This window comes from Balaenoptera ricei, chromosome 8 (assembly GCF_028023285.1).
Source record: "Balaenoptera ricei isolate mBalRic1 chromosome 8, mBalRic1.hap2, whole genome shotgun sequence".
In the NCBI taxonomy this organism is placed as follows: Eukaryota; Metazoa; Chordata; class Mammalia; order Artiodactyla; family Balaenopteridae; genus Balaenoptera; species Balaenoptera ricei.
Window position 1 is genome coordinate 62,657,299 of NC_082646.1, and position 24,321 is coordinate 62,681,619.

General features: G+C 44.4%; 1 protein-coding gene across 3 annotated transcripts in view; it reads left to right on the plus strand.

Annotated features, from left to right (window-relative positions):
* Positions 1–24,321, plus strand: part of CLPB (ClpB family mitochondrial disaggregase) — a 145,079-nt gene that overhangs the window by 41,118 nt on the left and 79,640 nt on the right. For all 3 annotated transcript variants that reach the window (XM_059930874.1, XM_059930875.1, XM_059930876.1), the window contains exon 4: positions 14,897–15,000. In XM_059930874.1, the coding sequence (XP_059786857.1) occupies positions 14,897–15,000 (104 nt within the window). The remainder of the gene's footprint in view (positions 1–14,896; positions 15,001–24,321) is intronic.

Genomic DNA, 24,321 nt, shown 5'->3' on the forward strand with positions numbered 1-24,321 from the left:
GCAAAAGATTCGAGCAGACACTTCACCAAAGAAGAGATTGATGGCAAATAAGCACATGAAAGATACTCAGCATTTAGGGGAATGCAAGTTAAAATCACAATGAGATACCACTACACACCTATTCCAATGGCCAAAATTTTTAAAACTGACAATACCAAGTGCTGATAAGGATGCAGAACAGTTGTCATCCCTACTGATAGGAATGCATAATGGTATAGCCACTTTGGAAAACACTTCAGCAGTTTCTTATAAAGGTAAAACATACATTTATCATACAGCCCAGCAATACCAACTCCTAGATATTTGTCCATGAGAAATAAAAACATACATCTACAACAAGACCTGTATGCAAATATTTATAGTATCTTTATTCATAATCACCAAAAACTTGAAATCACCCAAATGTCCATCATCTGGTGAATGGACAAATTATGGTACATCCATACAGTGGACTACTCAGCACTAAAAAAAAGAACAAACTTCTTGTACAGGTAACAACATGGTCAAATCTTTAAAGCCTTATGCTAAGTTAAAGCCAGACATGAAAAGCTATCTGCTGTATAATTCCATTTATATGACAGTCTGGAAAAGGCAGTACTATAGGGACAGAAATCAGGTTAGTGACTGCTAGGGTTTAGGAGTGGGAGGAAGGGCCCAACGGAACTTTTGGGGTGATGGAAGTAATCTAAGTGTTGATTATAGTGGTGGTCATAGAACTCATCAAACTGTACAGCTTAAAAGGATGAATTTTACTATGCATAAATGATAATTCAATAAACAGACTTTTAAAAAGTTTTCAAAAAACCACCATCTCTCTCTATATTTTCACTGTTAATTGTGACCTTTGGTGTACTGAGAATTCCTGTTAGTAGTGTTAAAATGAATTCATACTGTTTATGGTCACCTGGAATGTTTTGAATTCTTATAGTTGATGGTATCTTACATTGGAGTACTATATATTCTGATTGTTAGTAGAGAATAAAGATTTGTGGATTCACATGGTTCGTGATGTCATGAAGTAGAGTTACTGATGAATAGTGATAAATTCACCTTATGGGTGGTATACAGTGGGCTCACAAAGTGTCATATGGTTCTTTATAGTGAGGAGAAGGTGCAGGGTTCAGGACTGGGAGCTTGCCTCTCATCCCACATCATTCTTGGGTTCCTTGTCCCTGGACTGCCGCTCAGGGAGGACCACCTAAATAGTATGGCCATTGTGGTGCTTCAGGAACCAAAGATCCTGAAACAGTGGGGTGGTGGGGGGAGGTTCAGATTTGAGTCCACTTGGGCTTGCTGGTTGCCTTGAAAGCCACTGCCTCAGAGAAGGTGAGACTGCCAGGCAGAGAAGGAAGCTCCAGCAGAACTGTTTGAAATTCCCCGCAAGAGTCTCCCTCCCTCCTGCTTTTTCTCCCGGAGTGCATTTCATCAGCATCGGAAGGACTGCTTCCCGGCACTGCCTTCCCTGCTTGGCTGGGGTCCCTGAGGAGCTGAGCTAATGAGTGGATAACACGCATTTGCCAAGGCCTTCCTGGATGTGGTACCTGGGCTTTGTTAATTTTAAAATGCCGCCATCCTTGGCTGAAGACCATTTAATTCCCTCTCATAGCAGTCATTTATTTTTAGCATTTGCTTATTTTCCCTCCACCTTACTAAGGGGAGGGGGGGCATTAAATCCTATCTTTAAGAACCCAGCAGCCCAAGCCAGATCGCTGACCTGCAGGAGAGGTTTTACAGGCCTCTCTGTGTGGCCCACAGCTCCACAGGTGTTCTTAGAGCAAAGAGCTGATGCTTCTCTTGCAGCTGGACTGGGTCAGCCTCCATGGGAGGCTCTTCTTCCTTGCTGGCTGGCCAGAGGCAGAGCAGGTAGAGCACCCCAGTACCTGTGCTTTAATGTAGGTACCAGGGGGCCTGACAACATGGAGGTCTATCCTGCTTTGGAGGCCTACAGTCTCTTCCCAAGGTCCCCAGCCTGTTCTCAGCCTGGCTGCTTGCTGCAGAGTGGTGCTTCCTTTGGCCCGAGGAGGCTGGCTTTGTGCTATCTGATCTCCTGACTATAGTGATGATGATGGCTGTGGTTGATTGGGTGTCTTCTGTGTGCCAGGCCCATGTCAAATACTTCCCATGTTGGCCCTAATCCTCACTGCAATCCTAAAATGGGGGGATTATTATCCCTATTTTACAGATAGGGAAAATGAAGCTCAGAGATGCCTAAGGTTGTCCAGTAAGTGAAAGGGGGAGCCAGGATTTGAAGTCAGGTCCCTCTGAACCCCAAACCCTTATTCTCTCCACTGGACTATACTACCTGGGTAGGGAAGATGCAGGGAGCAAAGCCATGCAATGAATCAGGGGGTGCCAAGACCAGGAGTCAAGTCAATTCAGGCAGGGTTTCTTGATGACCCACTATATGCTGGATGATTTTTTGAGAAATCTAAAAACCGACAAACTACTCTCCTTGTCTTCAAAAAAGCTGTCAGAAGAAGGATAAAACAAGCCTCCTTTTAATGGTAGATTGAGGCAGAATGTGGTCAGTACCCAGAGAAGACCAGCCTGGAGTGCTGGGGTGGGGGTTAATCATGAAAGAAGGCCCTTTCACATGAGGTGAGCCTTGAAAGACGGACAGGATTTTGGTTGGTAGAGGTGGAGAGTAGGAAGACAGCATTTCTGGAATAAGCACCACTGTGAGCATAGGCTCCTAAAAGTAAGAAAGTAGGGATGTACCAGAGTTAGTAGGGGGCACTGGCAGGGCCTGGAGACCAGTGAGGGTAAAGGAAAGGCCTTATCCAGCACGGACCATGGTCCTCTCAGGCTGTAACTATCTAGCATGTGGTAGAGCTGTGAGCTCTAGAGCTGGATGACCTGGATTCACATCCAGGCTGTCTCTTCCTCTTACTAGTCATCTACCTTGGCAAGTTCTTTCACTTATCTGTGATTGTTTCTTCAGCCATAAAATGGAGATAATAAGCTGAGCTACTTTAAATGTGTACATATATGTAAAGTGTTTAGAATAATGCCTGCCATGTAGTAAGCACTTGATAAGAGTTTGCTACTTTAGTTAATAGTAGTATAGTAGTAGTGGTAGTCTCTTAATTATTATTATGACTAACACTGCTACTGCTGATTGGTGACCTCAGGAAGTTAGTCAATTTCCTTCAGGTAAGCCCATCTTTGATGGAGGTGGGGGTATTACTTGCCTCTCACCAGTATCTGATGGGTGATGCAGAAGCAGTAGGGCTTTGGAGATTCTTTTTCCACTCCTTTTCATCTAAGAAGCTGGGCCTAGAACATGGGACCCCAAAGCAGGGCACTTTGATGTGGAGCTTGCTCTCGTCCCAGGTGGCCGCAGCTGCCTAGTGAAGAACAGTTCCCAGTATTTCCCAGCAAGGAAGGGCGGGTGAGCGTGCTGGCCAGGTGCCCGGAATGCCAGCACCATGACCCCAGAAAAGTGTGCCGAGCTTGATGTCTCTCCCACCGCTGCTGTGGTTGATTATCTCTGAGTAACAAAGAGTCATTTCTAATCCCATTTAGAATCATTGCTCAAGATAATCCTGTTTCGTAGTAATGATATTCCAATTCCAGCATGCACCCGTTTCTAGTTTTGCAGACACATGCCTTGACCTCAGGCCACCCAGACACTGCTCCCTGGAAAGTGATGTCAGCTCATTTGCCTAAACTGACAGTCTCAGGGTACCCACCCCCTTCTCCAGCGCTATATCCCATCCTGGGGTTCTGTGTTCAGTGCTGTCTTCATGGAGAAGATCAGTTGGGATGAAAAGAGCATCCAGTGCTCATCCAGTTCAGCAGCCTGAGGAATGGTGTTCCATTTCTAGGGACTGTGGTATGGTCCACTCCTGCACCTCCTCTTTAAAGACATCAGACCCACTCTGTGCTTGTTTAAATAGGGGTGCCAGCTTGGTGGGTCAGGAATATACAGTAAATATGGTAGGTGTGTCTGGGTTGCAGCAAGGTATTTGGCTGTCTCTCATGATATCCACATGAATAAAATATGATGTGGCAAATAGTTTGGTCAAACTAATGAATGGTGAATGATCTGGTTCATTGTTTATATATGAATGGATATCGGACTGGAAAGCAGACTGTACTGGTGAGCCACAGGGGTCTGTCCTATTCACTAGTCATATCACTGATTCTAGTGAGACCATTGATAAATGCCAACCAAATGGGCAGATTAAATGAAGCTTAGAGGTAGTTGATATGTTAGGTGAAAGAGTCGGGGATGTGAAAAAAGAACTCAGTGGGCTAGAGCAATGGTTAAATCTGTGGTGATAAAAATTAATAGGGACAAGTGTTTCAGTCTACAATTAAAACCAAAAACCAACTGTAAAATCCAAGGAGACCCAATTTAGCAATACTAGCAAGTAAAGCCCAGGAGCTGACTGAAAACTCAATGTGTGCATCAACAGTGCAGTGTTAAGGCCTTAGAAGTGAATTGATTCAACAAATATTTACTGGCCCGTTACTGCGGCCTATGTGCAAGGGAACAGATGGCCAGGCACAGTCCTTACTTTGGGGAGCACAGTCTAGTTGTGTGTGGCAGAGTGGTGAGGAACAAGAGCTCTGGAAAGAGGGCCTGAGTTTAAAACCTAGCTCTACCTCTTAACAGCTGTTTCCTCATCTGCAAAGTAGGAACAATAATAGCATCTGCCTCAGCATAGGGTGGTTGCAAAGATTAACATGCATGTAAGACTGCTTAGTGCAATGCCTAGTGCATAGTACGTACGTCTAGGAGATGTACCAGCCCCAACATGGTCTTATGGATCATTTGCCTAGAGAGAGCCTAGTCTAACCTATACTGTGGAAAGAATCCCTAATAACCAGGGCTTGACCACACTGCCCCATCGGTTTGGTGACTGTGTGTTATGAACCACAGATTGAAAGATATGGAAGCGTATTTAGAACTAGGCTAAGGATATGAAATTGGGATTGTCCTGGAAATCCTGTGATGGGTGATCTCGATTCCTTGGCCCTCTGCTTAACGTGCCATGCCTTCCTTAAGCCTTGCCCAAATTATCTCACCTGGTCTGAGCCCTCTACTGATTTTGACCCTTGTCCCTCTGAATCAGACTCCCTCTTATCCCAGCTAGCTGTTATGACCATCTGAAAATATCACTGTCCCTGGTACCTAGTAAGGGCCCAGCGACTATGGGATATTATGACAGACTAATGGATGGTCAGATAGGTGAGAACCAGTGTGATTTAGGGGAATGTGCACTGGGTTTGGCCCCAGACAGATACATGGATTTGAATTGTGATTCCTGTGCTTATTTAATGTGTATACTTGGATAACTCATGTTATCTCGCTGAGCCTCAGTTTATTCATTTGTAAAACTGACTACTACCTCATTGCAAGTGGTTATAAGGATCTGGAATAGTAAATGTAAAGTGCTCAACCCACCGTGGCTGCTTTATTATGATTATTGATCTTTACCTTTTGAGGGAAGTAATCAAAATAACATCCTCATTCGAGGAAACTGGGGCACATTTTCTACACAGGTACCTTGCTTCCTCCCTAATCTTTAGTTTGTTTCCCAAGGAAGCTGGCTTTAAAAAGAAAACTGCACCCCACCCCCCAAAAAAGAAAAGAAAACTGCCTTCCCATCCTTCCCCCCACCAAGCTCATGCCTCCACACCACAGGACCTCTAGATTCAACACAGGCCAGTGCCTTTGGTTGGGCCACCCCGCTTTCCCGACCGCCTGTAGACCAACCAGTAGACTGAATGATCCATAGCTCATTTGACTTTCCAGCAAACCTCCTGACCTGTGACCTCTTTGCTTTCTCCCCTCATCGAGGTGTGCTCTGGGTTGAGAATAGGTCAACTCTTTGTCTTTTCCTTGGGACACAGTGACCCTGTGCTTGGATGTGGGGGGTAGAGGGGAGGAGGAGTCGGAGGAGCTTCTTCTGAAGCTCCACATTGTTTGGGGACGACCTGGAGCTGGGATCACTGCCCTTCTTGCTTCACCAACTCCAGCTGCTCGCCAGCCGTCTTTGACACGCGCCTCGCCCAGCTTAGGCCTCAGCTCACACCACAGGTTTCCTCCTTCTTTCCTAAACAATGTGATGACCCAAAGCCCCTCCGGCCACTGAGAGCAGAAAACCAATCGATGTAACTGTCCTCCTGTGCATTGTGACGCCCCACCGTCCTGAAAGCAGGAGCTCATCAAGGTCCATGTGAGCCAACTTCCTTCGTGTGCTCCCACATCTAATCTAATTACAAACCTGATCGGCAAGTTAAAACTTGCCTGGTGGGGGCTGTTGCTCCAAAGGGAGTTCTGTGAGTCCCAGGAGCTGCTTCTTAGGGACCACCCTCCCGTTCTTTTCCTCAGCTTTGTTTGGGAACTGCCTGGTGGAGGGCAGGAAGGGCCTAGTGCTCAGGAGAGGAAGATGGAAGTTTTCCACAGCTAAGCTGCCTGCAGCCCAGTTCGGACCCTCAGGTGGGGGAAGGCTGGGCAGGGCTGAGACAGTTGCCTTCCACCTTTTTCCCCCATTTCTCACCAAATAAAATAATTATTTCATTTATTCATTCTTCATTTTTTCATACAGTCATTCAGAAAGCATCTATTGACCACTTATTGTGATCCAGGCACCGGGCAAGGAGCTGGGAAAGAAGGTTGAGACATGGCTCTTGTCCCGTGATCTACTGGGAAAGGCAAGTAAAAGTAGACAGGCAATCACGATATAACATGGTGAGGGTCACCTTCCACAGGAGTAGGTACTGGATTCTGTGCAAAGAGGAAGGGTGTGGACCCGGGCTGGGAGTCAGAGAAGCCTCAGTTGAGTTGGTGACTATGTCACTGAGGAGCCCTGAAGGTGAATGAGCACTAACCAGTTGAACCAGTAGGAGGGGCATATGTGATGGCCTTTGGTGTACTTCGGGGAGTTCATTGTTTTCACTGGGTCCTTAATTCTTCAGCCCCCAAGATCACTAGGTCAGCATGGGAATTAGAGTTCTGCAATTGATTGACTCCCTGAAGGAATAAATTTTTAGAACAGATGGTCAAGTTCAATTAATGAATAATAGTAGGTGGCAGGGAATCAACCCCTTTTTAAAAATCATCTATTCATGTTGCTGCACGTGAATCCAGCCTGTTGCTTCTGACTGCTGCATCATGTTTCATAGCATGTGTCTACCACATTTAACGTACCTGTTCCCCCAGTGATGGACACTTGATTGCCTGCAACTCCCCACTGCCACAAAATATGTGGTGAACATCTCCCATGTTGCCCTCTATAGACCTGTGTAAGAATCTCTCTGAGATACATATCCTCAGGAACAAAGTGCTGGGTCATAGGGTAAGGTACTTTAACATGACAAATATTACAAGATTGGCTTCCAGAATGGCTGCACCAGTCTGTCCCCTGGCAGTGCATGAAGAATCTGAGATCCCCATGTCTTCACCAACACTGGGCATTTTTCAGCTTTCTCACTTTTTGCCAGTGTGTTAACTTGAAGTTCTATCTCATTTTTTTAAATTAATTAATTAATTTACAGTAAGTCCTTGTTGGTTATCTCTTTTAAATATAGCAGTGTGTACATGTCAATCCCAAATTCCCAATAAAATGCTATCTCATTTTTAAAAATTTTCCTTTCTGTAATCACACACAAGCTTGAGGATCTCTTCATATACTTAATCATCTTGTTTGTTTGTTTTTTTCCTCCTCTGGGCATTAACTGTTCATATCCTTGCCTCATTTTTCTGTTGGGCTTCCTGATCCTAGCCTTGTTGCTAAAACTTGAGTTGAGGCGAAGTGCTTCTACAGACTGTTAGCTACCTGGGAGTCAACACAGGGAAGTTAGAGGCCATGTAGTAGAGTGATAAGGACATGGGCTTGGTAGCCAGACTGCCCTGGGTTGAATCCCACCTCTGCTCCTTTCAGCTGAGCGACCTTGGACAAGTTACTTATCCCTCAGTTTCTGTTTAACCTCCCTCATAGGGTTGTTGTGAAGATTAGATGTTAGTATATATAAAGTATTTAAAATAGTGCCTAGCATGTAGGAGGTGTATACAAATGCTAGCTCTTATTATTAGACTGCTATCTTCCTCCTACTTAGCCCTACTGTACCCTTGAGAAAATAGATACTTGTATCAGCAGGCAGTAAAGTAAGCAGAAAGAAAACAGCTCTCAGCCTAGGCTCAGAGCTCACCACTCCTACTCACATGTGTAACTCTTACCAAGGTCTCGGGCTCTGTACCTGTGTTCTGCTCCCTACCTAAGGCCAATCTTTAAGACCTGGCCATTTCTGATTAGCCAGATTTCCAGGCCTGCAGTGCCCCCCATCCCTGGCCTGGCTAGCTCTGCCCTATTGCTGCTTCTCTGCCAACCTGTCAGCTGGATACTATCCCTCACAACCTTCACCTTCAGTATTCACAAAGCCCAGTCTTTTTGGTGAGTCAGCTCACTTGGGCAGAGATAAGACCAGAGTAGATTCTGATGGACACGCAGGAAGGCAAGTACTGCTACCAGAGCCAAGTCACTAAAGGCCAACTCTAAACCCCCATCCTCCTGGGCTGTAGACCTTCTCTGACTCTCCAGATTAGTATTGGAAGTAGGGTATCTGGAGATTATCTCTAGCCTTTGAGGTTGATACTGACATTGGTAGGCATATCTTTCCACAGACCACCAGAGGCCAAGTCCTGAGGTGGCTGGGAGAATTGCTGATGTTTGTAAGCCTTTGCCCAGTGAGAACCTCTGGAGTAGTCAGCATAGTTCCTTTGAGTGTGTTATAGAAAAACATAAGTGAGTGGGATGGTGTACTCTGTCCCCTTTAATCCAGCTATTAAGACCATGAAGGCCTAGCCCATATACTTCACTGCCCATTTAGCACCAGCTACTCCAATTTAAGATAGTGATACCTAAACCCAAACCTCCCAAGTGACAGCCAGTATGCCGACGCCAGAACAGAGGGGCGGCTCTAGTTGTTCTTTGGTGGATCACCTCGGATAGCAGTACCTGCCTCCGTTTGTGCCGTCAGATCCTGTAGTCCCCTTGTCAGCCAGGTGGGCCAACTCACCATCTTGTGTACGTCACCTTCTCCCAGATACAGTTCTGAATTGGGGGATTTGTTTCTGCTTCAGCAAAAAATGTCAAAGAGGCAGAAATCTCTTCATTTGCGAAGTCTCCTCACTGCTGCCCCTGGTGTCTGCTTCTTTTGCCTTGTCTTGACCTCTGATACCAGTGTGTTCCTTGGTTTCTGGTTGCTTACTTGTTTTGTGGTCTGCTGTTTCCCTCTGCCTCTAGTCCTTGACATCTGACCTGGCTTTTTACTCTCTGCCTCACGTCTCTGCTGCCTGGTCTCTGGCCCTTGGCTCTGTTTTGACTATGAACTTCTTGACACTCCCTGGGCCTGGCCTGCTGCTAAGCCTGTTCTCACCAGCCTTGCCTTAGCTTTCTCTTACCTGGCTAGCCTCCTACCCTGTTTCTGCCCTCCTACATCCCATTGGTCGACGAAGTTCTTTTCATCATCAGAGCTAACCATAGTCATGTAGTCCTTTAGCCTGATCTGGGCTGGCTTCTCCAAAAAGGGCCTGATCCCTGTGGAACTCTGGGTTAGATGCTTTTTAAGTATGAGATAGCTCTTGGGCAAAAAGCTTACTAGCTATCTGGTAAGGTGTTTGGTGCCACTCTTGGCCACTGAGCAGCCACAGTTCCTTTAGTCCTAGGTATACCCCACAGTGGGGCTGCTGCCTTTGAGTTAATTAAAAGTGAAAGGAATCTTCTCCACGATTGCAGAATGAGTCACTAGCTTGGATGCTCACCCTCTTTGTCCTCCAAGTTTGTGAAGTGAATTGCCCATTCCTTTTGATTGGGTTAGCAGCCCCAGGACTTAGCCTAGTCACTTTCCTCTCCCCATCCTGCCAGACCACTGTCTGCCCTTTGGGGCGAAGGGCAGCATACTTGGTTGCTTGGACACGTCTTGCAGCCTGCAAATTGGACAGATGGAATCAATACTCAGGAACCTGGAGAGGCCCAGGTAGCACAGTTAGTGACACTAGCTGCCTGGAGGGACAGCTTGCCATGGGAGGGGGTGTGATTGGATGGTGATTGGACACAGCAGCTGAGGATTAACCAAATTATGTCCCTTTGAGTTTAGATCGACAAACCCTTCTCGCTTAGATTTTAAAACAAGCCAACTTGTGCAGAATATAGAATAGCTGCCTTTTTTTTTTTAACATCTTTATTGGAGTATAATTGCTTTACAATGGTGTGTTAGTTTCTGCTGTATCACAAAGTGAATCAGCTATACGTATACATATATCCCCATATCCCCTCACTCTTGCATCTCCCTCCCACCCTCCCTATCCCACCCCTCTAGGTGGTCACAAAGCACCGAGCTGATCTCCCTGTGCTATGCGGCTGCTTCCCACTAGCTATCTGTTTTACATTTGGTAGTGTATATATGTCCATGCCACTCTCTCACTTCGTCCCAGCTTACCCTTCCCCCTCCCCATGTCCTCAAGTCCATTCTCTACGTCTGCGTCGTTATTCCTGTCCTGCCCCTAGGTTCTTCAGAACCCTTTTTTTTTTTTAGATTCCATATATATGTGTTAGCATACGGTATTTGTTTTTCTCTTTCTGACTTACTTCACTCTGTATGACAGACTCTAGGTCCATCCACCTCACTACAAATAACTCAATTTCGTTTCTTTTTATGGCTGAGTAATATTCCATTGTATATATGTGCCATATCTTCTTTATCCATTCATCTGTCAATGGACTTTTAGGTTGCTTCCATGTCCTGGCTATTGTAAATAGTGCTGCAGTGAACATTGTGGTACATGACTAGAAGAGCTGCCTTCTTAACACAGGGCTATGCCAACATGCGTCCTGGGGGTGATTAGGTATAGATCTAGAGCCCACTTCAGCCCAGATTCATGTTGTTATCACTAAGATTATATGGACACAGAGAAGAGAGCTCATATTTGTGGATCTCCTTTGATGTGCCAGGCACTGTGGAGTTTTACACACTTATAACCTACAAGGGAGGCATCATTATCTGTTATTCCAGTAAGGAAGTGGAGTCCCAGAGGTATAGTAACTTGTCTAAGATCACAGTCAGTAAATGATAGAGCTTTGATTTGAACCCAGGTCTCCCTATACTTGTTATAAAATGTCATGCTGTCTTCCCAATTTGTGTCTTAGTTCAAACTTCTCTTGACTTTCCCACAGCCCAGCTACAGGGTCAGGTACATAGTAATGAATGATAACTAATGTTCTTTGAGCACTTATTATATGTCAGGCACTGTACAAAGCACATTACATACACTAACAGAGTCATATGAGCTAGATACTCTTTTTTTTTTTTTTAATTTGGGGGTGCTGCATACCATAACCTTCTTTAGGAGCATCACAGTACTCGTTAGCATTTATTTATGTGTGTATGTATTTATTTATTTGGGCAGGCTGCACTGGGTCTCCGTTGCTGCGCACGGGCTTTCTCTAGTTGCAGCAAGTGGGAGCTACTCATCGTTGCAGCGTGCGGGCTTCTCATCACAGTGGCTTCTCTTGTTGGGGAGCAGAGGCTCCAGGTGTGTGGGCTTCAGTAGTTGTGGCTTGTGGGCTCCAGAGCACAGGCTCAGTAGTTGTGGTGCACGGGCCCAGTTGCTCCATGGCATGTGGGATCTTCCCGGACCAGGGCTCGAACCCGTGTCCCCTACACCGGCAAGCGGGTTCTCAACCACTGTGCCACCAGGGAAGTCTGAGCTACATACTCTTAATATCCCTGATAATTATGATTGCAAAATGATTTTCTAATTTCATCATTTGTTCTACATTTATTAGTTGTCATTCTACAGTAAAGAAGAGCTTTCCCTTCTCTCCCATTGACTTATTCACTTATTTTCAATACGGACTCTTGGAATCTTAGTGTACCCAGTGGGTGATAATCCATTAATGTCATTATTCATGTTGATGCTCATATTGTCTCCGATTTTAAAGCCAGCGTTCTTAACCTCTGTACCATACTACATCCCTCTCTATCAGATATTTTTCTCACTGCCTGCAGTTAGTTTGCCCATCTCTAACAGCCTTTTGAACCCTCTTAACTTTTAATCTTCTGGCAAGAAGGAAGACTAATGCCAGTCTTAATCCAAATTATGTGTAAACTCTGAGCAAATAGTCTCCAAGTGAAAACCTGACAGACTCTGCTGTGAGTTAAATATCTGAGTTTTAGACATGGATTTTAGGTGCTTAGAGACCCTTCTTATTTCTCTTTGGGATCATAATTCATATCCTAGATAAATTACCTGGAAAAGATAATTCTTAAGATCCTTTTAGGTAAGGGGAATAGACACAGGAGGCTCACTTGACCATGTTAGATCAGATGTAGAAGAACCTCATCTATGTGGGAGATAGATTCTGGTTCTTTGACTTACCTATGAGGACTGTGTGTTTGTGTGCATGGGAGTTATTGAAATTCATTCATCCATTCAGCAAATAATTGGGCAGGTCCTGTGCCTGTTGAAGGTTATGAAACTCAAACCAGTTGATACAGGGAAAACCAACAATACTGCTGGCTACAGATATTGAAAAACTAACAAAGGAGAGAAACTAAAACTGTAGGTTGGCTTTTTAATATTTATGATAGAGTAATTTTTAAATTTTTATTTATTTATTTTTGGCTGGGCCACAAGGCTTCCAGAATCTTAGTTCCCTAACCAGGGATTGAACCCGGGCCCTGACAGTGAAAGTGCCAAGTCCTAACCACTGGACCATCAGCGAATTCCCTAGAGTAATTTTTTTAAATGCTTGCCATTTATGCCTTCAAAAGCATTAATAGTTTTGAAGGCCATTGAGCAAAAGATGAACATACTAAGAGAAAAATAGGGAAAGGACATTATGCCTGAAAATAAAAACAAAATTGATAATTGTGATTCATGAAAAAAGAAACAACTGATTGCTAAACATTTTTTTTAAGTCCAACCTCACTAGTAATCAAGGAAACGCAAGTTGAAACAGCAGTGTGATTCCATTTTCTGTGTCCAGATTAACACATAATGAAAAAGCTTTGGTGAAAGGAAGGCACAGTGGTTACTCTCATCCTTCTTCCTTTGATAGTAAAAATAAAAATCGGTACAATCTTTCTGAAAGGTAATTTAGTAACATTTATCAAAAGCCTTAAAAATGCTTATACTTTTGATCTAGAAATTCATCTCCTAGGAATTTATTCAAAGGAAATAGAGATTGTTATTGAAATATTAAAAATAATCTTAATTGTTTTACCATTGGGGATTAGCTAAATATAGACTGGCCTTTTAGTAGAATACTGTGCAGTCATTAAAAACAATGTGATAGACAGATATTTAATACATGGAAGGGGTGAGGTATGTGTGTGTTTAGGGAGAGTTTATATATGATCCCATTTTTGGTAAATAAAAATGTGCATACATTGAAAAAACTGGAAAGATGTTATATATTCTAAAACATTTTTTTCTTTTTGATTAGCTGTATCTTCTGAGTTTTTTTTATAGTGAACACGAACCTTTTTTTATTAGGGAAAAAAAGGAAAGTATTAGCAGGAACATTACATGATAGAAGGGAAGCTAACATATATGGAGCATTCCTGGGTCAGGCACTGTGCTTGGTGCTGTGTAAATTCACCTAGTTTAACCTCACTATGGAGGCTCCTGCCTCTTGTCCTACTCCCTCCAGTCCATTCTCACACAGCTATAGGAGTGATTCTGCTAATAGCAAAGATTTGGAAGGAAACACACCAAACTATAAATAGTGGTTACTCTTAGAATTTAGATTAAGGAGATGGCTATAAGGGAAGACTTTCATTTTTCAATTTAATACTTCAATATGATTTGCATTTTTTTAAATGTATGTATCTTGAAGTGGGGAGGAAAAGCATGTGTTGCCACGTCACTTCCCTTTTAATCCCTTCAGTGGCTTATCTCATTCCCCACTTTTCTCCCCCTTACACCCTCTACTCCAATTCTACCTTCTTTTTTTTTTTTTTTTTTAATTTTATTTTTTTGGGCTGCGTTGGGTCTTCGTTGCTGCGTGTGGGCTTTCTCTAGTTGCGGCAAGCAGGGGCCACTCTTCATTGCGGTGCACGGGCTTCTTATTGCAGTGGCTTCTCTTGTTGCAGAGCACAGGCTCTAGGCGTGCGGGCTCAGTAGTTGTGGCTCACGGGCTCTAGAGCGCAGGCTCAGTAGTTTTGGTGCACGGGCTTAGTTGCTCCGCGGAATGTGGGATCTTCCTGGACCAGGGATGGAACCTGTGTCCCCTGCATCGGCAGGCGGATTCTTAACCACTGCACCACCAGGGAAATCCCCAATTCTGCTTTCTTCAGGTGAAGCTTCGTGCTCTTTTGCCTCCAAGATTTGTAAATGCATTGGGTCCTCCCACTTCACCAACCCAGATCTGGCTACTCAGCCTTCCAAGTCTTTAATACCTTAAATACCATGTCCTCTGGGAGGCCTTTCTTGATCCCCTCCCTTGGTTTCCCACCATACATGGTACTTCTCCCATCGTAGCCTTTATCACACTTCGCTGTAATTTTATGCTAAATTGTTGTCCTTCCCAGAAGAGACTGTAAGCTCCTTGAGGGCATGGACCCTAGCACCTAGAACAGTGACTAGAACATAGTAAGCATTTGATAAGTAATTGTTGAATAAACACTTCGTATTTTATAGTCGTGGACACTGAGCCTTAGAGAGGTGTTAGATAACGTGTCCAGAGCCTCTCAGCCAGTAAAGTTTCAGAGCCAGCTTTCCTACCCTTGTCTTTGATGCTCGTAAAGTTCATGTTCTCTCCACTGTACCACTCACATGAGCAGAGGCAGATCCAGTCCCCAAACATGCCTCAGAATCTGAGTGTCTACTTCCTGGGCCTTTCCTGTTTTCGACACTTGGTGTCTTTTTGATTTCTTCCAGTGTGGTGCAGGTCCTGCTTGCAGCTGGTGCTGACCCAAACCTCGGGGATGATTTCAGCAGTGTTTACAAGACCGCCAAGGAGCAGGGAATCCATTCTTTAGAAGGTAAGTGTGGGCTACCCTGCTGTTCTGAGATCTCTCCTCCCTGTGGCTTCCAGGCAGCCGTGCTCTGTGCCAGCTCTACCAGCAACTCAGGGTGAGAGCCTGCAAGTCCCTCATCCTCTAGGAACTCATGGAAAGCCCAAAAGGCTTGGAACAGATGCCCTTCACAGTCCCCTCTGGCTCTATAATTTATGTCACTTCAAGCCTTGGGGAATAACCTAGAGGCCTAATTTCATAACCGGGGGGGAGGGGTAGAAGAACCTTTTAACTGGCGTTCTCCCAAAAGTGCCTCAATCTGTGGAGTCTCAGATGAGTGGACAGTGGAGCAGGTTTCCATAAAATAATTAAGGCAACTGTGTGGAATGTGGATTTATTCTTCCTCTACTTTCTGTAGACTTACCCTGTCCCAGCTCTGCCCCCGAACTAGAAAGCAGCCTCACTGGTTTCCTCAGCCTCAGAAGTCCCTCAACTGTTTTTTTCCCCTCTTCTATGTGAAATACAGTCCTCTCTCTGGACTGGCCCCTCAACTTACTGAATGACCCAGGACAAAGAGTGGACCTTGTCTGTGCTTGTAAAATGGGGTGGTCATCAGTGCCTCCTTGGGGTGTTGTGTGGGTGGTTGCTTGGACTTCTCAGAGGAAAGAGGCGGTGTGTACCTACCAGGGCTTGGTCACGTGTCCGTTGAAGGGTACCTGGGCAAGTTAGTCCGTTATTGCCTCTGGTGAGTAGTTTTTCTCAGGTAGGGTTGAGAAGAGGGCAGGTTGCTTTGACTGCAGACAGAGATGAATATTTTACGTTTGAGCTTTGCTTGTCCAGATTGGCTCTGCTGCCCGCCCATTATCCTGGATCACTCACAGAGGCTGAGATTCCCCTCACTTCCCAGCAGCAGGGCAGATGAGCAGTGGCCTCTTTAGGGTTGGCAGTAATGCCAGGAGGACAGACAGCCTTGCTGACTGCCTAAGGGTCAGAACATTGACCTGAGGGAAGGTTCAGCAGAGGGAAGCAGTGTGCTCAGCCCTCAGAGCTGTCAGCAAGGCTTCCAGACTGACATGGGTGTGGTAGCCTAGGGCAGAGGTGTCATTGCTGCCCCAGCAAGGTTTCTCAAATCAGTAGCGTAAGAGAAATGTCAAGAGCATCAGAGCATTGCTACCCAGTTGCAGTGTGAAGTTGCCCTCCCCCTGCCTCTCCACCTCTCTACCTCTCTGAACCTGCTCCTTTTATCAAGCTTGCTTGCTGTGACTAGATCCTCCATGGAACCTTTGCTGCAGCCTGCCCTCAGCTGCTCTTTTGAATGTTCTCTACATCTTGGCCCTTTATGTGGTTATTTGAACTCTGATCTGCTCATATGTCTTTTCTTTCCTCGTCAGCTGACAGTTCCATGTTCAGGCCTTGACCTGTGCCTCCTTGGATTCCCCACTGAGCTGGGGGAGTCATGTTCACTTTGTTTCCAACAGAGGAGAATTTCATGAGTACCAAACTTGCCCTATATTTGCAGCTTGGTGTGTGGGGACTCAGCTTATAGGCTGTCCTCTCCTCACTCAGACATAGCATTGCCACCCTCAGCTCTGTCTTCTGTTCAGGTGCTCTCACCAAAAAGCAAGGAGGAGCATTTGCTGAGAGGGCAGGGCCGGGTAGAAGGGAAGGGATTATTTGAGTGCCTTCTTATCTGTTCTTGGGATCCCAACAGGGTCCAGTAAGCATTTTTGATTTCACAGAATCTCAGAACTGTGAAGCCGTCTAATCCAACCTCTGCTGTCACACCAGTCCCCACCCGTGCCTTTCAAGTTTTGTACCTTTCAAGTTTTGTACCTTTGTGTTCTAATAGTTCAGCTTTCCAGGTTGATGCTCATATTCAACATTCTAGATCAGTGAACAGCAAACTTTTTCTGGAAAGTGCCAGATAGTAAACATTTTAAGCTTTGTGGGCCAGTTGGTCTTAGCTGTGACTACTCAGCTTGGCCACTGTAGCGTAGAACACAATACACAAATGAGTGTGTGTGGATGTGTTCCAGTAAAACTTTACAAATATTGGCAGCAGGCTGGATTTGGCCCATAGGCTGTAGTTTGCCAACCATGTTTAAGATATTTCCTTTTTTCTTTCCTTCCTTCCTTCCTCCCTCCCTCCCTCCCTCCCTCCTTCTTCCCTCCTTTCCTTGCTTCCTTTCCATTTCTTTGCCTGTTTTCGTCAACCTCCTCTGAATTTTTTTTAACTCTTGCTAGCCAGCCTATATTCTAGGTAGGTAGATAGGTAGACAACAAAAATATTGGAATAGGCTAGCATATCTCTCATGAAATAAAGATAAAAATATTAACTATCTCTTCTTATTTTATATGATCTGCAAAGTTAGCAAATAGGCTTTCTATGGATTCATTTACTTATTCAACAATAATTTTACAAAATTTTATTGATCACATTCCTATCTAGCAGGCACTGATCTAGGTACTGGTGAGTTAGACAGACAAGATCCCTGCCATCATGTACTTCATGTGCTGGTCTTTGATTAAAATGTTTACAGGACTCTATTAAGTACAGAGCCCTGGAGCTCATGATCAGGACAATTTAGAAGCATTACTCAACAGTCACAGTTGTAGATCCACCAAACTTCATTCTTTTCTAGCCTCCATTTCTTCATCCTGTCCACAAAATTTTAAGAGATTTTCTCCGATTTATTGCTGAAATAAAAACATGTTTAACATTTGTCTTAATTTGTTGCTCAGTAATCCTTTCCCAAAAGGATATTAGGTTATTCTGCCATGGTTTTGTCTTATCCTTAGCGAACCCATACTGGTACCCAGTAATCACCTAAGTGTTTCAGAACCATTAAAAATAAATTCTAGATTGAAATAATAAATTTTATCAACAGTCATTGATAAACTCACTGCTCTGTGGCTTGTGAGATCTAACTCTCTCTGTAGCTTTTTCTCTTTTTTGAATTTCAGACTACCTTTGCTGGCCACAGTTTTCTGGCAGCTCATCTGATTTTCCCTGGTGTATCAGTGTGGATGTACTCTGCTCTCTGACTTCATGGCCTCTGCTTTCTGACTCCGGGCCTGGAGAGTGACAATTCTTTAAAATCGTCTCAGGGTTCTCCTCTCCTTACCAGTCTAAGCCTTTAACTCCTTCTTAAACATATTTTTCTTTCCTTTTTCCATTTAAAGATACCTCATTCATTTATCCATTCAACCAGTATTTATTTATTTATTTATTTATTTATTTTTAAATTTTATTTATTTATTTATTTATTATTTATGGCTGTGTTGGGTCTTCGTTTCTGTGTGAGGGCTTTCTCTAGTTGCGGCAAGTGGGAGCCACTCTTCATCCCGGTGCGTGGGCCTCTCATTATCGCGGCCTCTCTTGTTGCGGGGCACAGGCTCCAGACGCGCAGGCTTAGTAATTGTGGCTCACGAGCCTAGTTGCTCCGCGGTATATGGGATCTTCCCAGACCAGGGCTCGAACCCGTGTCCCCTGCATTGGCAGGCAGATTCTCAACCACTGCGCCACCAGGGAAGCCCCTCAACCAGTATTTATTGATTGCCCACTGTATGCAAGTCACTGTACCCAGCTCCGGGTCATTCTCACTGATGAAGTAGACAGAAACAAAAGAATCCTGTGGTTCTTTTTTTCTTTGGATTGGACTGACTTTTTCATGGGAAGCTACCTGACTTGGGGATGTGTGAGGAGGTTAAGTAGAAGACGAGGTACAAGCCCCTTGTCCAGAGTGTGTCTAGGCAAATTCACAGGAAAGTCACAAGCTCAGCAGAGTTCTTCAAAACACAAGCAAAGCATAAAGTCAGTGCCAAAGTCCATCAAGTTCACTAAATTTCTAATAGATATTTCTGTGGGACTCAGCCTGTGCTCAGTACTGAAGGGAAGAGTGAGTTGTAGTTTGTGACTTTGGCAAGACCTCCCTAAACCCCCATAATATATCCCTTGTCTACCTTATCAGTATTATGTGAAGATGAAGAGATAAAGTATGTGATGTGTGAATTATAAAGTACTCTACAGTTGTAATTGCTTATTAGTTTTGTTTATTTATAATTGAGCATGCACTTACTGAGTGTCAGGCACTCTGCCAGATGCTGGGAATAAATAAATAAAAATGAATATATATAATCTAGCCCCTCAATATATATGATCTGCTCCCAGTCAAGTAAGAAGACAGATCTATGAACAGGCACCACAGTGCAGAATGATAAATGCAAAGGTTGATAGATGTACAAAGGATATAGGTAGCACTGGTATAGGTAGTGATGCCCTCTACCTGAAGGCAGACTGATATCTGGGAAGTGTCACAGGGTAAGTGACTTTGAACTGGGTTTTAAGGATGAGTCAGAGACTGCCAGGCAGACTAAGAGGGGTGGACTTTCCAGGTAGAAGTGATAACACATGCAGAGATATGGGATAGGTGACAGCCACTGGAATCATCTGCCACAGTACTGAGAACAGCAAGAAGTAAGACCAGAGAGGGAGGCAGGGTTCTATGTGGGAAGGACCCTGAAAGGCAATTCTAGGGAGCTCATAGTGTTTTCTGAAGGTCATCAAAGGATTTTAAGTAGGAGAATGCTCAGTTTACATTAGCATTTTAGATGGACCATTCTGATGGGGTGGGGATGAATTGGAGAGGAGAGATTAGCAATGATTTTTGATGTTTGGGGGATGATGGATCCCTTTGAGAACTGGATGAGAAGCCATGCTCCTCTCCCTCAAAATGCATTTCTCGTTTCTGGGGATTTCTAAAAGAAATCTTTGGGAATGGAGAGAATAGGTATTAGAAAAATATTAAGAGGAGGTGGAGTATTCAGTGGAGTGTGGGAATTGATGGAAAAGGAGGCGCCCATCTGTCATCTCGGGTTCTGCTTTGGGTGAGTTGTTAGATGAGTGGGTCTGTAGTTCAAAGAAGTCTGGCAGCATTTGCTTGGTAGTTAAAACAATGAATGTGACTGAAACTGCCTAAGGAACGGAGTTAAAGGGAAGGGATAGGAGGACAAGTCCTTCACTCAGGGTATCAGCATTTAAGGTGTGGGGAGGAAAGAGGATCCAGGCAAGGAGACCAAAAGGTATCAGAGAGATTGCCTGGTTTTCTCTCAGAGAGGCTCTGTATCCGTTCTGCCTGCTCAGAACGGGCACAGCCTAGAGAGGAAAGAAACCTGTTTGCTGAGACTTGGCTATCGGTTGCCCCATTCCTAGTGAAACCCTTCTCCTGTTTGACATTTGGCATTGCTCTAGCAAGAAGCCTGCTCAACTGGCACATTACAGTATCTTCAACTCTTGTCAAGGTTGGTGTTTCTGGGTAGAGAGCAGGTCTGCTGGTACAGGTGATGTAGGGATGCTTGGCCTTATTGGTCTGACTGTTCTGTCCATTCTCTCCAGTTCTCAGAATGGCATCTTCAGAGGCACAGTGGTATCCTGGAGAAAGGTCAGTCTTCAGTGCCAGGAAGTAATGGGTCCTCTAAGCTCTGTCACCAGCTGTGTGATCTTAAGCAAGTGGCTTAAAGGTCCTTGAATTTAGGTTTTCTGATCTGTAACATAGGGATAACAATACCCATCTTAAAGGGTTGTTTGGATGACTAGAAATAAATACATGTAAAGCACAGTAACATGTGATGAAGAATTTCTGTATGGAGTTGGGTCTTGGATCAGTGTAAGGCAGGAAACCTGCCTTGGAGGTACTGAGCAACTCACCGCTCAAGGGGCACTGACAGAGGCTGGCTGTCTGCCCATCAGAGATTTTGTAAAGGGTCATTAGATTATATAGCCTCCAAGGTTCCTGTCAGCCATGTGATTTCTAAGGTTCTAGAAACTTAAGGCTCATCGTCAGAGCAAGTAATGTACTTAGAAGAAGTAGGATTTGAGCTGGGCTTTGGAGAGTGAAGAGGAGGGGGAAAAAAAGAAAAGATTTTCTTAGCAGGGAGCACAGCTTGAGCAAGGCACTTAGAGGGGACACATGGAGGGGAGCTTAAGAGATCACGGCTGCTTCTCTACCAAGTCACTCCCTGATCTTGACCACATTCCATTCAGTGCCTTGAGCCCCACCCATGCCCACTCTAGGAGAGTTCCACTTGTGGCTGGCTGATGGGTGGTGGGCCCCAATCCTCAGGTGGAGGAGGCAGTAGATTAGACGTAACAGTAAACAAGTCACCCAGTCAGGGATGCTGCTGGCTGCTTGTAAGTAACTGTTATAAACATTGGGTGTCTGGGGCTGTCAGAAATGCAAGTGAGCACTCTGAGCGCCTCCCGCATAGACAATTAAAACAATAAAACACGGCAGAAACGTGGCCAGAGCAGGCTATAAATCAGCTTCTCTTCTCAGCTCCAAGTGGCGGCTGTATAAAGATGAGTTGTGCAGAAGCTGGGTTGGCACAGGGCCCTTCTGGGGGTAGAGGGCCTGGCTTGCCTGGCTGAACCTGCCAAGGCCAACCCCACCAGCCCAGGTGGCCCTCTTCCCACAGCTCCAGGGGCTGCAGGTCCTGACCTGCTCCAGCTGACTTCCCCATCTCTGTGTCTTCAGATGGGGGACAGGACGATGCAAGCTGGTACATCACAAACCAGTGGGCAAGTGCCCTGGAGTTCAGGAGATGGCTAGGAGTCCCCGCGGCGGTAATGGGACTGCTCTCTATAAAATTTCTCCGTCTCCCCACGACATGCTAAGGAGTAGTCTTACCCTAGCTCATCTGTTCACTGTAAGTTAACACCTAGCACCCACTGCATGTCCAGACCTACCCAGGCAAAGCAGAGAGAATCTGTGCCCTTGGAGACAAACTCAAATGGTAGTAATAAGGCTCCCAAGGACCTAAGAATCACCTAGAGAGCTTGTTAAAACACAGATTCCTGCCACACCCCAACTCCCAAGATTCTGATTCAGTGTGTCTGGGGTAGGACCTGATATTTTGCATTTCTGCATTTCTAACAGGCTCCCACTCTTGAGTAGATGATCTAGGCTACTTGTGCTTGAACTGCTTTAAAAAAACTCATCTGGACCTTCTCCTCCCTGGAAGAGACCTTTTTTTTTTGCCACTTTAAGTTTCATTCCTAGAGCGTCTGTGTGCTTAAGCCATGATATTATGGGTGTACAGAACACTTAGTAGCTATGACACCTGGAACAATTTTCTGTACCTCTCAGAGGCCGCATCTCCTTATTTGTAAAATAAAGGTTATTGGGAGAGTTAGGGGTAGTATATTTATCCCTAGCCTAAAACCTAGAACATAGAAGGAATTCCATTAATGTAAATTTCTATTTTTATATCATCTTTGTCCTCATCATACTCTTATAAACTTCATTCAGAGTCTCTGTCACAGCCTTCCAAATGCTTTTCAGTGGTAGCAAACTGTTACCTGCAAAGAACCAAACATTATCTCAGAGTCCAAGGAATGGCTTGGCAATCACCTAACTGTGTGACCTTGGGCAGTTCTCTTTAGCTCTCTAAGCCTTGATTTTCTCATCTGTAGAGAATAATACTTTTTATACCATAGGCTTATTATAAAGATCAAATTGAAGTACTTATGAAATATTTGAGAAAATACAAGGTATCATGCACATATAAGGTATCAGCAAGAATGATAATTAATAGCAATAAAGATTGACGACATGACCAAGACAGTGTTTGACAAGGGTCCAGTCAGAGGTGCAGATAACAAGGACTGTCAGAGCTCAGAGAAGAGAATCTCTGGCTGAAACATCAGGAAGTAAAATGGTATTTGATCCTCAAAGTGTAAGAAGGTTTTATGGAAGGGCCTGCAACTAAGTGTGAATTGGGTATATCAGAGAAGGGGTATGTTATGTCCAAAATATTCAGGGGTGGAAAACAGAAAAAACATATTTCAGGGCAGCAAGTAAACTTGTTGGGGTGAAGCATCCGTACAGCAGAAGATTCATTTTAGAGGGTAATGAGCAGTAAAGGTGCTGCTTTAAAGAGAGTAGGCTGGGGCCAAATCAAGATTCTTGGACCTTATCCTTTAGGCAGAGAGGAGTCTTGAAGGTCCTAGAGGAGAAGGTACTGCAGGAACTGATTCCTTCCAGGGTAGAGAAGCAGGGGGAAGTGATGATAATAATAATAGTAAGATGATGGTAATGACGATAGCTACAGCAGCAGGTTATGTTTATTGATACTTACTGTGTGCTCACAGCAACCCTGTGATGTAGGCACTAAAGGAAACTGAGGCAGAGAGATGATGCCAGATGCCAGCAAAACTGTCTCCTGCCCTTGTAGGAACCCAGCAACCATATCAGCCTGTATGTACCCCACACTTAGCTCAGAACATCTGACTTGTCCAAAGTCTTGGAAGGCTTGGAGATCTGCCAGGCAAAAAGCTGTTTGGGCAAGCTGTTATTTTTAATAATGTCCCTGCCTCTTCCTCATCATTGTCAGAGCCTTGTCACACCTTCAGTGCCAGTGGTTCTACATGTCATTTCTCAGCAGTGTCAGCCACTACAGAGTCACTAGGATGGACAATGCACTGTCTATCCATCAGGCCTTTTGGCCAACTTCAAGATTAAGTGTAGCAGCCAGTTAGGTTAATTGTTTCCATCCTTTTAGCCCTCCAAATCTGTATATACATTTAACTAGGAGAGGGAGATAGACTAGTTGACATGTTTTATTAAAAAGAGTAAATTCGATACATTTATAAAAATAAAAAAGTGGGATGGGGTGTCAAAGAACTAGTCTTGCGATTTTTAACTGATTTACATATTTTGTGTATAAATATTTTTTCATCAAAAGTTCCAAATCAGGGATGGGTCCCACACACCACACAAAATATATTAGAGACATTTATATGGATAGCAGGAAGGGAGACAGAGGGCTGAAATTTTCCAGGCACCCAGTGATTGATGGGGGCTGAGGCTCCCCCTGACGCTTTATTGAGTTTCCGATGATTATCTCTCACTGAGACATTTTTTACAGATGACGGTCGAGCTGTCACAATGGACCATGGGGGAAAAAAACCCAACAATAATAACACTTTAATCTTTTTACTGCACTGCTCCCTAGTATCTCAGATTCATCTTCCCTGACGCACGCAGTTCATTATTCTGCCCCTCCCTGGATGGGAAATAAAGGAAAATAAATATATATGTAGACACACTTACCCACATACATACACACACACACAGTATATATAAGAGACCACCCCAGAACCAGAGAGGGGCAGAATTTATTGTTCTTTTTGCAAGTGTTGAGGTTTATTAGTAGAGATGCTGGGTTGGCTTGGAATTGGCTATTAATTACAGCATTTTGTATTTGTTTTTTATTGCGGGTTTTTAACATCTTAAAGAAAAGGCAGAGGAGAGGCAAGCAGGTGTAGAGATGGGGAGCACAGAGGGACCA